Source organism: Mycteria americana, chromosome 12 (assembly GCF_035582795.1).
Source record: "Mycteria americana isolate JAX WOST 10 ecotype Jacksonville Zoo and Gardens chromosome 12, USCA_MyAme_1.0, whole genome shotgun sequence".
NCBI classification, from domain to species: Eukaryota; Metazoa; Chordata; class Aves; order Ciconiiformes; family Ciconiidae; genus Mycteria; species Mycteria americana.
Genome location: NC_134376.1, coordinates 9465687 through 9479309, shown reverse-complemented (window position 1 = coordinate 9479309; position 13623 = coordinate 9465687). Strand labels below are relative to the sequence as shown.

Genomic DNA, 13623 nt, shown 5'->3' with positions numbered 1-13623 from the left:
CGTTACTGAATAACTTGATTCAGTAACTTGGTTCTTTTTCACCAAATCTGAATAGATTTATGATTGCAGCTTGTAGATGGAAACACTGGAGTCAAATTAATCCTTGTTGGAAATGTCTTGAAATTTACAAGCTTGCGTCACTGGTTGAAATGAGGATGTAACACCATCATGGAAGAATATGATCTTTCATTTTAGGGGGGTTTTTTTCCACCATGTGGAGACGGAACATTTTAGCTGTGATTGAAGTTTTGCTATGATTTGGTTTTGGCTGAATCTTAAAAAAAATGTATGAATTATCAATCAAGAATGAAAATCAAATGAAGTTTTCACTTTGCTGGGTACATACTGCAGCCACATGTGGTCAGTGTTTGCAGGGTACTAGCTGTCACAGGCCACTAAGTTGTTGATTTGAGTAAAAGAAGATAAAATTACTTTTGTGGAAACTGGATTTTGAAATTTAATATCACTGGAAGGCATGTGACCTGCCCAGCTATCACAGGAACCTGTGACCCCTTCTCGTCTCCCTCTGCCCTCTTCTCGTCTCCCTGTGCCACAGGAACTCACTGTTTCAGTTGTTGTCCCTCAGGGAAATGATAGACCAAATTCATTGCTGCCTTAAGAACCGCAGACTCATTTTGGCAGACTTGCACGAAAGATGAATATGGATTACTGACCTCTAGTTGCTGCGGATCGCTGTGAAAGGAATGATTGATTATCTCTTGCATTAGCAGCAGGAGAGAGACTGCAGGTCACTCTTTAGCTAAGTGGTATAATTTAGCTCTTAAAAAAAAAGCCAGATATTCGCAGTTTCTTCCATCTCTTTAAATAAACGTTAGCCAAAGAGTACATTTGAAAATATGAGATATAGATTGTCATACAAGCTGTAGCTGATGATGTTTCTTAGTATAATGTTGATACACTATGCTTTTGAATTATGTCACTTATTTCCATAACAGAAATGCGATCATAGCTTGATTCAGAAGGCAATCGGCCCAGCAGTTTGTCATTGTGTCTTTAGGACTCCTTGCCAGTGGCAAACCAGCTGTCAAATAGAAGTTGTGTTCCTCCTAAATAAAACATTTTACATCTGAGAAGTTCAAAGCTGCTTTTTCAAATTATTTCACGCAGAGTTCTGTTCCCCACCATCTCCTCCCCTGAGCAAATATGGTTTCAGCATCAGCACTAAGTGTGTGTTACTAATGCATGCCCTAGTTAGCTGGGATGTAAAAGACGAGATCTATTGTTTTAAAATATCCTTTTTTTTCCCCATGGGCTATTACTTTCACCTTTTGTTTCCTAAAATCCTCTATGTACTCGCTGCTGGCAGATTTTATGTTTAGAGTGAGTAGCTAATGCTTGACTTGAAAAGAAAGGATGGAATAAAATAGACTTACAACTTCAGCAAAGGAGCTGTGCAGATAGGAGGAGAGTGCTGGACACGCATTCTTAGACAAGCATCCCTCGCTGGGAAGCAGCTTAATTTAGCTGCTCGTATATAAGTAATCAGTCTCTGTGCAGCTGGCCTTCTGTCATAACTTTGCTTTGACAGTGCGCTATTGGGGTCACTTTACAGTGCAGTTGATGGATTCCTTTCCTTATTTTTATATAAACTTTAAATTCTAAACAAACCTGCAAATAGCAAAAGACTGGTGTTTCACTGATTATTCAGATTATTGAACTTTTGGGTCAACCATTTAAAAATCCAAAGGAATGTGTATTTGTTTCCTGAAAGAAAAACTTGTTATTACATTTTATAGTCTAAAGGATTATTTCTTTTAATTAGCAATGAAAAAAGTTTGCTTCTTCATCATGCAGTAACTCATTAACTGCTCAAGCCTCCTTTGCAAGTTTGGATACAATGCGGTATTTCGTGTGCTTGATCTGCATGTTGATAACAGGGGTTTGCATGTAGATCAAAAGAACGATACAACCCTGCATTGTCAGAACTCTGCCACAGCATCCAGCAAATGCTTATTTGGAAGGCAACGCTTGGCTTCCCTCCAAAGGCTTAATTCTAACAATCAGCTCAAAACCAGCCTGCAACCTACCACTTCTCCCATTGATAGGTTTGTTCATACAGACCTACCTTTGACCTCTCCCAGTTTGTTTTGTTGCAGTAAACACCTGAAATTTGCTCAGCTAATACAATAGCCGTGTTCTTTTTGACAAAAACGCCTGTGGTTAACCTCTGTGGGCTGCATTCTGCAATGAAATGAAGGGTGGTAGAAGTTAAACAATGGGTGTGACTACCACAAGATGAGTGTTAGTGGGAAAGTGGTGTAACATCCACTTAGCATTCCAGAGATGTGAAATATAATTATGATTTAAATGCCAAAGATGTAAGTTGCTAGATGAGTAACTACAAGGACATGAAAGCCTCCCTTATCTTCCTTTCTGTCCCACTCAGAATCATTTTGCACACCCACAAAACTAATACAAGTAGTGTCACTTGACGAAATTACACCTGATAACATGACTTGTACTGTCACTTACATTTCTGTCGGTGTGGGCTCTGTTTATACCAAAGAAAAAAATTGTGATCTCATTTACAACATTTTAAGTTGGAAGTAATTTTGCTCTTGGTGGAATTATTCCCTATTTACACTCCCACTCAGATCAGAATCTGACCCAGGCTTTGAATTTTGTCCTATTTGCTCTCATCCTTTCCCGTGATAGACAGGGGTCCTCTATCTATGAAGGGCTCCTCATACCTTCATTTATGTATCTTTGCAGAAATGGTTTATGAGCAGGTCTGTAATGTTAGAAATTGTTGACTAAATGAGCCATGGGAGCAGCTGGTTGCCGAGTATACATGAAAAGCTGCTTAATGTCTTTTACATCATCTAGCATATGTGGGAAGGAGAGCAATAATGCAAAAGTGCAGCCCATGCCTAGATGAGGGGCTACACAGTTCTATATCAATTCCAACACCAAGAAATTAAAGAAAAAAGAAGTTCTAGGTGGGGCAGCAGAAGCAACTAGTGGGGAAAAAAAGAATTGTTGGTTCTAAATTTTAAACAAAATCTTTATAAACAGATTCTTGGTATGTTTAAAATCCAAAAGCGACAGGTGTGATTACAGCTCTGAGCAAAGACCATGCACTGTCCCAAGTTGTGGCCTTGGAAATTGTCCAATGCGTTGATCAGAATTTAAAACTGTATTTTAAACATTTTTTCCCCTGACATTATTCCTCTTATTTTCTTTACGGATTACATGAAAACCTAAGCTGAAAGTTTCTAGTGCAGCACTACCTTTTATTAGCTGTCAGCAGGCAACAAAGAGTATTGCCAGCTCCACCAGAGGTGACACCTTCAAATAAAAGCAGAAGGGTGAGGCCAGGAGGGGCTCTAAGTGAGGACATGATTTGGGACTCAGCTTGTGCTAGGTCAGCCCTTGTAATTGAACTGTTTATTTTCTGTACAAAATATGCACTTGACAGAGGGAAGCAATGACTTTTCAGATACATGTACATGCGTAGCTTTGTGTATGACTAATTTTATTGCCTGAAATGGAGCTGCAGAGTGGATAAAGTGAAGCATTTATTCCAAAGTGTTTGAGGAGCTGGGACTACCTAGCTATTTTATTGGGGATATTTGTTTCCTAGAAATACCATAAACATTTACAAGAAATACTTTATGCTGGGTAGGAAGAATCATTTTTATAGCTGGGGGGAAAATATATGATTTCTTAAATATTTTAAAATACAAATAGCAAAATAAAAATGTTCTCTCTTAAGAATCAGAGAAAAACAGTTCTATGTTTGTACTTCTTAAGATCCCCAACAGAGTTCATGAAACAACAAGAAGTCTTTAGATCACAGCAACAGTTAAGACAAAAAAGGCTAGGATTTAGTAGTTTGGGATTTTTTAGCAAAAAGAACTATGGGCCAAATCCTGTCTTCAGGTTAGCATCTGTAATTCCGACGTTGGTGAGGAAAAGATGGTGTGACTGTCTGAAGCCACAGGAGGGCCGTACTGAAATATTAGCGGAGGTCAGCTGCTGTGATGGAGGCAGCCACTTGAGAACTGTACGGCCTGAGAAGCCTTTGGTTCAAAACCCTCTTCTACCACCCACAATAACAGGAATTGCCACAGACTGCAAGGAGATGAGTGATAGCCACATGGCCAAACTTTCCGCAGTAGTTTGGGTGCGTGCATTAGGAAGCAGCTTTCCCTCTATCACGGAGGGAGAGAGTGCTCCCTCCAGAGGGCAGTTCCGGCCGCCTGAATTACCCTGCTCCAAATTGTCCTCCTCCTCCGGAGCCATTCCCAGCGCACAGGTCTGATTTCAGGGCAGATTCAGCCACAGTAACTAGAGTTCCAGGTTGGCAAATGGATCCTGAGACAGTCCGATAATGCCCTGTCCCTGACACTTGTTCCTCTTTGCATCCATATGCTTACTTTGCAGTGCTGCTGCATCTTCCTTTTGGACAGTAAGGTACCTTCGACAGTTGTGGTGTCCCTAAAGCAGAAGTCATTGTTTCTGTGAATCTAATCCATGTCAGAAGTGCTGTTATTCCAGCACTGGATTTGTCTCAGGGAGACTTGTGGTCTGGGAGGAAATAGTGGCACCACTTACATGACAAAATACTCATTCACGTAGGATAAGAATAGGATTTCATTCTTGATTTCTGACAAAGATTCTTATTGCACCTGGAGGCTGATTCAGTGGGCTCAGCAGGTACACAGTGCTCTGAAAATCAAGACATTCAGGACTTTCCTAAATCCAAAGCTAGTCTGCCTCTCCTGCAGTGCTGCTTAGATAAAATAGCTTTCATCACCTTTTCATCACATCAAACTCCAGCTGAATCATTACTACATACTGTCATGGTATCACAAATAAGCTGCTCAGCCTCTAAAACCTGTACTGGTTTTCAGCAATATTGTGGTCGTTTTACCATGTATTTTATTCACAGATTTCAAGATGCTTTGCAAAGATAGCATCAGCATTGGTATAACAATTTCACAGGAAGGGTGACTTGCCCAATGTCTGTTGCAAAATAGCAGTGAAACACAACCCAGGCATTCTTGTACCAGGCTTGTGATTCAGCAAAGCACTAAAGCAAGTGCTTAACTTTGAGCAAGTCTGAATGGAGACAGATTTAAGTATCAGTTTAAATACTTTGCTGGACTGGGTCTTCAGCTTTCAACAGCTGATTATTGTTTACAGCTATTTCAGTTCTATTTATATAGCTCAGCATATCTTTAGATGGTGGAAATACTTTAAGTTGTGTGAAAAACTGTACTGCTTGCTGGCCTTTTAGCAACTCAAATATTGATGCATATGTTTGGGGTTTTGTGTTGGTTTTTTAGATGACACCAGTTACTCGACAAGAAGTTCTTGGCCTTTACCGCAAGATATTCCGAATAGCCAAAAAATGGCAGTCGGCATCAGGACAGATAGAAGAAACTATTAAAGAGAAAGAGTACATTAAAAATGAAGCCAAAACATTATTCAAAAAAAACAAAAATGTAAGTGGGTGTCCTTACAGCTTTGAATGTCTGAGTGATTCTCCTCTTGCTCTCTGCACTGTCTCAGTGATTGGATGTTAAGATATGAGTATAAGAGTTGATTTCCCAAAATTTCATTCACCTTAAATGCTGGTATATTCAGGTTATAGTTTAAATTTCACCCCTGAAATAGTAATAAGAAAACTCAAACCATTTCCATTCTTCATTAACTACTGTAGAAATCTAAAAGGTCTAGAGCTTTCACTAAAAAAATGCTAAGAAAAAATTAAATTCCAAAGATACTGCCTATGTAATTGAAGCAGCTTTTTATCTTTTAGAAAGGTAGCTAAGTGTATCATTACCCGTGCAATGGCAAAGAGCTCAGTAGCTTCTTATACGTCTTTTTTTTCTGTTCAAAGCAGCAATTATTGGCACTTCTTTTAAAAGAAGCACTTTAATTTTTTTCTTAAGGAAGACATTTCAAACCCCTTTTGAAAGGAGCGATACAGACTCCATGGTAATCAAAGGTCCTTCTTGTAATTCAAGATCACAATACTTATTTATATCCCATTTTGGACTGGGACTAAATTGAGGTAGTGCAAAATCAGAAAATGAATTTAAGTCACAATTTACACCACATTTCTGACTTCAAAGGGAGTTTCTGGATAGGATGATAACAGAATGTAGACCAAGGAGTTCTCTTCCCTTTCTCCTCTAGCTACCTTGCAGAGTGACAAATGGGTGAGTGTGGTTTTTTCATGGATGTATTAGTAGTTTACATGTGTATTGTCTTTTTACAGAGAAAATACCATGTTTGGGTAAAAACCCCTCTATAGCCTCAGTCATGACAGCCTCTGGGCCTTAATATTCAGCGCCATCAAGCCCAGAACTGTTGAGTCAAGGCAAATACTAATGTTACCTTTTATGGATGTGAAAAATACAATCATTGTATTCTTGGGATTGCCAAAAAAAGCTAAAGAAAGTAATGTGGCTGTGCATCATTTATGCTTGAGCTTCCAACTGCCAATTGCTGTACTTGTACAAAACACTTGTTTGTATGATCTTAGGTAATGGATCCAAAGTTGATTAAGCAATGTATAGAAGAATGTGAGGCAAGAATAGAAATTGGACTTCACTATAACATCCCCTACCCGAGACCTGTGAGTATAAATCTAGTCACAAAGTCTTCAGCTATACCCACTTAGCTCTCACTAGACAATAAAACCGTAAGTTCACATCACTGTCACAACACTGCATTTTTAGATGAGCTGGTATTTAAATACTATGCTAAATCAGAGCCAAATAAGCCAAATGTATATTGAAATGTTCTCCATCTTATTTCACTGTAAATTGGCTAATTTCTTCTCAAGGAGTCAAAGCCTAAATGGAGTTGGATGAGCAAAACTCCCAAGGCCTGTGAATATTTAGGCAGTCTTGACCAACCAATGAATCACAGTATGTAGAAAAAGATGGTAATGGAATAAAATCTGTTAATCTTTCCACATAATAAAAGAGAATGAGAGAATAAAAATACTTAATTGTATCTGCCATAGATACAATAATTGTCATAGCCTACATTACTGGTAACTGTTCTCCCAGTCCTAAATCACATCTTATAAAACACCTGCCTATGCTGCTGCTTCTTCTCCCCTGTTCCTAGAGAAAAACATGTCCCAAGATTACTGAAATGCTGGAAGTTGCAGCAAGATATTCTATTGCACCATTCAATATAGTCTCCTCACTGCCAGTCACTTCTGTCTGTAGTACTTCCTGCTGCCTCCCATAGAGACTTCCTCTCTACTCCTGGTGATTAGTTTACATTTTTACATCTATAGTTTCCTTATCAAGGCAGTCATGGTCAAAATTAAATTGTATCTTCATCAGATGCTTGCCTAGAATACGGTCACTGTTAGCATCTGTTTCACATACAGCTTTTTCTTTTTCTTCAGTATACAGAATAACAATGCACTCTGGCAAGCAGTGCTCCTAGAAATGGGCTTAAAATGTATGCTCTGCAGTGGCTTCAAAATCCCAAAGGATCAGTCCTAGATCAGCTCTCTCACACAAACTGGATGATAGTTATTTTTCAGATTCTAGAAATCTCTATTGCTGCTTTACTCAGTGCTTTTACTACTATTTGCACCTAAACAGCTTTCTTACAGGATGACAGCCTCAGCAACAATAACATCTGACTGCTAACACCTACATTTTTCAATCACTTAGGGGGGGATATAGCTGCATGACTCCCACTAACAGTCTTATGAAATATAAAGACTTTGTCAATCAAAGGAAGAGCCTGTCACCCATTACTCCTTCTGCTTGTGGAGTCAATGACATTGATTGTGCATTTTAATATGGTATATATAATCATGACAATAAGAAGGCAGTCTTTCAATACATACAGTTTGGGGTTACTTTGTGACTTGTTAGCTAGGTATGAATAAAGCACACATTGCTTTAAAACATCTACTTGGGAATTTTTAGCATTTTCTAGGTCTTACTGTTCTGGAACATTGTCAGCAGTCCTATTTCAATGAGTATTTTATCATTAGTCTGATGTTAAGCTATAAAACAAGGTTACTAAAGTCTAAAATGTGTAAGATTTTAATAAATGCAACATTTAGGACCTGAAAGTTACACCAGTAATCATTCCTCAGAAAGCACTCCTCCTAGAAATCTAATAACCTGATTCTAGACGGTACAGTTGCCCTCTCCAAAGTGTGAAGAAATGATTTAAAACTCAGTGAAGCCTAGTCTTTGTATATGCCTTCTTTTCCTTGTAGCTTCTCAATTTGCACCTAACTGGTGGGATTTTCTTTTACAGATCCATCTCCCTCCTATGGGTCTTGCCCATAAACAAGGCCGTATGTTGCGACACCAGGAAAAGCTAAGGAAGATTTCTAAGCCAATATATCTGAAATCCCATGATGAAGTTTCATAACCCATCATTTAAGCTGTGGACTGTAATCCAAGTGATTTGTGTGCACAACTGTGAATGAAGCTGTTTTGGTCACTTGCTCACACATTTCCTGAGGCCAAAAAGCTAATTGGTACATTGCATGTGATGGATAAGGTTGGTCTAGTATTTATTACATTTCAACCACTGACTCATCAATAAAAGTAACACTTTTCGAGGACTGAGGTGTGATACGAAGATTACTTTGACATCAGGATACATTACAGCAGGTTTTCAAACCCTGTTAATCTATAACAGGGTTCTCTGGAGGTTTGAGGATTATACATGCTCAATTGTGATTCAGGGCAGCGCCTTGTGTAAGGGTCAGCAAAAATCAAGAAAGTCCAGGAGAATCAAGCAGACACAGTGCCTCCAGAGCTTCTGAATGCAAGTGGGAATACGACAACTGCATCATGCAGCTGCACTCCTTCCTCTCCTGTCCCTGCAGTGGCTGTTGTCCCTGGAGAAACGTTCCAGTTTCATAATGTCGTTATGGTGAAGTACTGTTTCTAAATGGGCAGTAGCAAAGAGAAAGCAGAAATGCCACCACTCCTTCTTTTTCCTTTTTGCAAACTGCAGAGGAGTGGCCTAGAGCCTCCAAGTCAGCTTTTTTTTTTCCCCTTCCTTTAGAGAGGGTGTGGATGTGAAATGCAAAGTTTGGAATGCCATTACACAACTCAGAGCAAAACATTCCAGTGTTGGGTTCCTCAGGTTCCCATGTATGGACTGACTGAAAATTCTCCCTTCAGGGTATCACTACGGGAGCAAGCCTAAGATGTTTTGGGTGTCTTCACTGTGCATTCTTACATGGTTAGCTTTTCAACATAATCAGCATGCTGGCTTTCTCAACAATTATTTTAGTGTTAGGTTTTAACTCTTACATTATGGACAGAACCCCAACTTTATTAAAAGAAAGTATCTACAACTATCTCTTCAGGCTCTTAAGTGTGAGGGGTGTTTCTGTTTCGCAGGTGCCTCATGAATGGAAGTGAAAAGAAATTAATTTCCCCCTCACTGGCCACCAATTGTTTTGGCTCCTTTTGAGTCCTCTGCCTTTACCAGGCTGTTTACAAATTCTCTTCAGGAAAGTTAGTGGAGCCTTCTGTCCTTCAGGCTAGAAGCACCAGTGAGACCAGGCTTTGGACAAGAGCCACACTGTACTGGGAGACTACATAAGCACAGCACACAGCTGCTTTAAGGACAGAAAGTATAAGCAGCAACCTATTCCAGCCAGAAGTTAATGGTGGCAAAAAAGCAAATTTGAAAAATGCAGTGTATATTATTTCCTATTAAAGTGGGCAAAACCAATGAAATCTCATTTTCCAAGCTCTGCAACTCATCCTAAACTCTCCCAGCCCTAATAGACAATGGCAAAGAAATATTCTTGTCTACCTTAAAAATAAGTTAAAACTAGTCATGTGCAGAACAGAATGACAGTTCATCGCCCAACTTGTAAGAGTGAAAAAAATACAAGCAGATCAGAAAGTACAAGGAAACAATAAGAGCAAGTCAGCATGACAGGTACTGGCTAGCCCAATTTCTCACTACCCTTTATGGCTCCAGTCCACAAAGGTATCTATTCCCATATAATTATTTCCTGGGAATGCCTCATGTGGGAAGTAACATGTAAAATGCCATTGTTCTGCCTGTCAGTGGGAGCTCTGCAAATTTACTGCTGCCAGGAAGACACAAAATAAAACTCATTTAGCCTAGGTAAAGGGGGATGGAATAAAGATAGTAAAAAATAACATTATTATACACACTGCTTAATCCTTCATTGAAAGAAGTCCAAATACAGTCTTTTCCTACTCTCATTCTGATGCACCAGTGTAGAGATGTGTCAACTGAGCCAACCCAAAATGTGCAGACACAAGGGTTTTGAATGGAAGCTTAGGCTCATTCTTTGTCATTAAAATATCATTTGAATCTTTTTAATTGTTAAAATTCATGTGACTAATGAAGGTATTGATGCTGTGACTCATCAGGTGAATAAACAGCTATGTAAATGAGCAGTCTAAATTTCCTGTCTGTATTAATAGTCAGAACTCTTTCCTGATCACATACTGTAAGATGTAGATTATTTCAAAAGAACATCCCTAAAATTCCAGAAGATTTACACCACATTGAAATAACAATATGAGTTTGAATTTATTTTTGAAGGGAAATATAAATATGCAATTTTAAAAAGGCTCAAGTAGCTTCAAGTAACTCAAATGACTATCTACTTGCTTAACTGAAAAGCCAGTAAGTTGAACTGCAGTAACAGCATCACATTATTTGAGATGCTTTAAATGCCCATTAATTTTTCAAAATAAATGTTTGAGAAATTATTAACTAGTTGCCTGATCCTTATTACTTTCCAGCACCAGAAGGCAAAGGCTGAAATTTGTTAAAAGCTCAGGCTGTTCAGCTAAAGGAAGGATTAGATCAGCTCTTTTGTCAAGTCTGGAGAGCAAAACTCTTCTTTCACAGCTTAAGTTAAACTCTGTATAGAAAAGAGAATCTGCCTTAGAGTCCTTTGCTTTTGGAGGTCAAACTCGCAAACTACCATTTTGAGGGAGTTCAATGAAAAAAAAATTCATCTGCAACTCAGTCCAGCGGATAGGCATATGTCTCAACTGGTACTCATTGTATTAAATTCCAAGGACGTATAACTTCTGTCAAGAAGTATCCCAACAATGGTGCAATATGTCATTCCTACACATTAATTTTACTTGCAAAAAGATGTTGTCCAAAAATGTACTGAGTTCTCGAGAGTCTGTAATGCACTGGATTCAATCAGTGAACACTCTGTCCTGTACTTGCTTGACTTTCTCTTTCTCCCCTTCCAGTAAATACTGTCTCTTTCCAATTTATCACACTAGTCAGGAGATGCTTTAGAATAATTTAGAATAAAAAGATGACATTAATTTTATATTCTTTAGAAATAAAAATCCTGAGTCAGTTGCATGAACTCTCCTGCAAGCTAACCGGCAGGCAATGCAGTAGTAATTTGTTGACACGATATCTGGCCTTGAATTAAGTAACACCTCCTCTCTGGAAATTCTGTCCATAGTAAGGTTGTAATTTATGAATCCATGTGCTTACGAAACCAAATTTAACACTAATATTAGCAGGCACACCATCATTTAAGAAGATGGACTCGGCACCTGCTTACTGAATGTACCCCCTCAATGTTGTCTAGGAGTGAGGAAACACTCATTAAGTTGCAGTAGTGACCCAATCTATTCCAAAGGAAGTATCACAGAACTGAAACAGGTTAAGACGGATTAGGTTATCTGATCTATCTTTCTACTAATACAACTTTGTTCTTGTAATAACTTTTTAGATCTGGAGAAAATAAGGCAACCTGGACCTCACTGTCTTGGGGCCCTACTATGTATCCATCAGAAATGATATTAGTAACATCCACCTTTTATCCACAGACAGAAAGGTCACTTATCTGATCATACCTATAAATTCATTTTCAAGAATGCTAGTTACAGGAGAGACCTGCACCTTTCACTAATTTTTCTAATCCTATTAGGCAAAACATTCTAGCTTATAGGAACTCCTAAGTAGAAGAATATGGGGCCTTTGTATTGTCTTTTGCTTTTTCATTGTATAGTTTTCCCTTTAACAGCCCAACAGTGTTAAAATCAACAGAGATAGTATTTTCTGTTTCTGAAATGGAGTTTTGTACAGATGAGATAAGAGAAAGGTTTCCATCTCCTAAGAAAATGTACTAAACCTATCTGTCTTACAGCATCCCTAGCTGAAAATCTGTCTCTGCTATTTCTAAGGAAAAAAAAATCTCTTGCTCCATAATGTCTGGATACTGCATTTTTTTTCCATCTGCTTTGAATTACTAGCAAGGCTGTGAATCTATGATTTGCAGTAGTTACAGGTGTTTTCTGTGGTTTGTTTAATGAGAGTTTCTAATTAAGATATGGAAATACTAAACCTGTAAAGACAAGAAATCTAATACTACTATTAGAAGGTACTTCATTTGTCCAAAAATTTTTTCACATTTTTATAATGTCCAACCAACAGCTGAGTTGCCCTTTTCTTTTTTTAATGCATCTCAGCCAAGAAAACTTGTGAATTCTAATGTTTAGCCAGCTTATCATTCTTCAGGAAGGTCTAAACAATACTCAGGAAATAAGGTTGGGAAGCTCATTTCAAAGAACCACAGAAAAACATCTCTAAGATATCCCTCAACAGTAAATTCTATTATTTTTTCTCTAATAGTAAGGGCAGCTCAGGAAATCACATACTTCAGTAATCATCAGCTAAAGCAACTCAGCCATGCCTGATCCCTGGCGAAGGGGGCACAGCAACCGGCAGATGCATGAACCCTCTTTTATAGACTTCTCTCTTGTCTATATATTTTGGTCACATCTACAAAAGCTTGAAATACATCTTTAATTACATTCTAAGAGATGCCTTCATCTCAAATCTAAACATTAACACAGAAGAAGCATTTAGAAAATCAACACAGTAACAAGGACATTGCAGACAATGTAGTAGTAAAGCCACTATATATTCACAAGAACCACAACTGTGTCATTTAATAAACTATCCATTAGTGTTTGTTCATAAAAAGTCGTTAACAAGAAACCCACATGGCAAGCTATCCCACAGTATTTTCCAACAGTTTAAAAGTAATTTATGTCCATAAAATGTAATTAAGTAGCATATACTAGTGAATTTGGCTTTTAATTTTAAATGACTTAATTTAAAGGAGACTGTTTACAAGACTAGCATTATCTGAAGAAGGATGGAGAAACTCAATCCTCAAATTTCAACTTTTCATTTTAGTGTTTTAAGAATGATGACTCTATTGTTGCCCCAGCTTCCCTTTCAGCAGTGCCTCAGCAGCGACAGGTGAGCTTTCACCAGTCACTTGCATGCATAAGCTCAAACCTAAATAGCAAGATCCTTTTGAGAGCAGCAACTGAACTGATCAGTCCATAGGGAAGGATCTTTATGGAGCCAGGTCCATAAAGTCCACCTCCATAAAGTCCACCACAGGTCCAGCCTCTTTAGCCTGCATGCAAAGCACCTATAAGAGGAGGCTTGTGACTGGTTTGTTATCTCTGATGCCACAGTGACCTAATTAGTGATCTGAATTGTTGATGTGATAACAACAATTAGATGCACCCATTCAAAAAATACGGTAATGACCACAATGGTTTTTTAAAATATGTAGTAAATTTCAGTTAATTTTAATTATAT

General features: G+C 38.3%; 1 protein-coding gene across 2 annotated transcripts in view; it reads left to right on the top strand.

Annotated features, from left to right (window-relative positions):
- LYRM1 (LYR motif containing 1) overlaps positions 1 to 13623 on the top strand; it is a 28490-nt gene that overhangs the window by 2134 nt on the left and 12733 nt on the right. The window contains exons 2-4 of one of the 2 annotated variants that reach the window (XM_075514756.1): positions 5313 to 5471; positions 6518 to 6610; positions 8275 to 8422. In XM_075514756.1, the coding sequence (XP_075370871.1) occupies positions 5313 to 5471; positions 6518 to 6610; positions 8275 to 8391 (369 nt within the window). In that variant the 3' untranslated portion in view covers positions 8392 to 8422. Of the gene's footprint in view, positions 1 to 5312; positions 5472 to 6517; positions 6611 to 8274; positions 8586 to 13623 lie in introns of those variants that run through there. The other variant, XM_075514755.1, reaches the window with a different exon arrangement.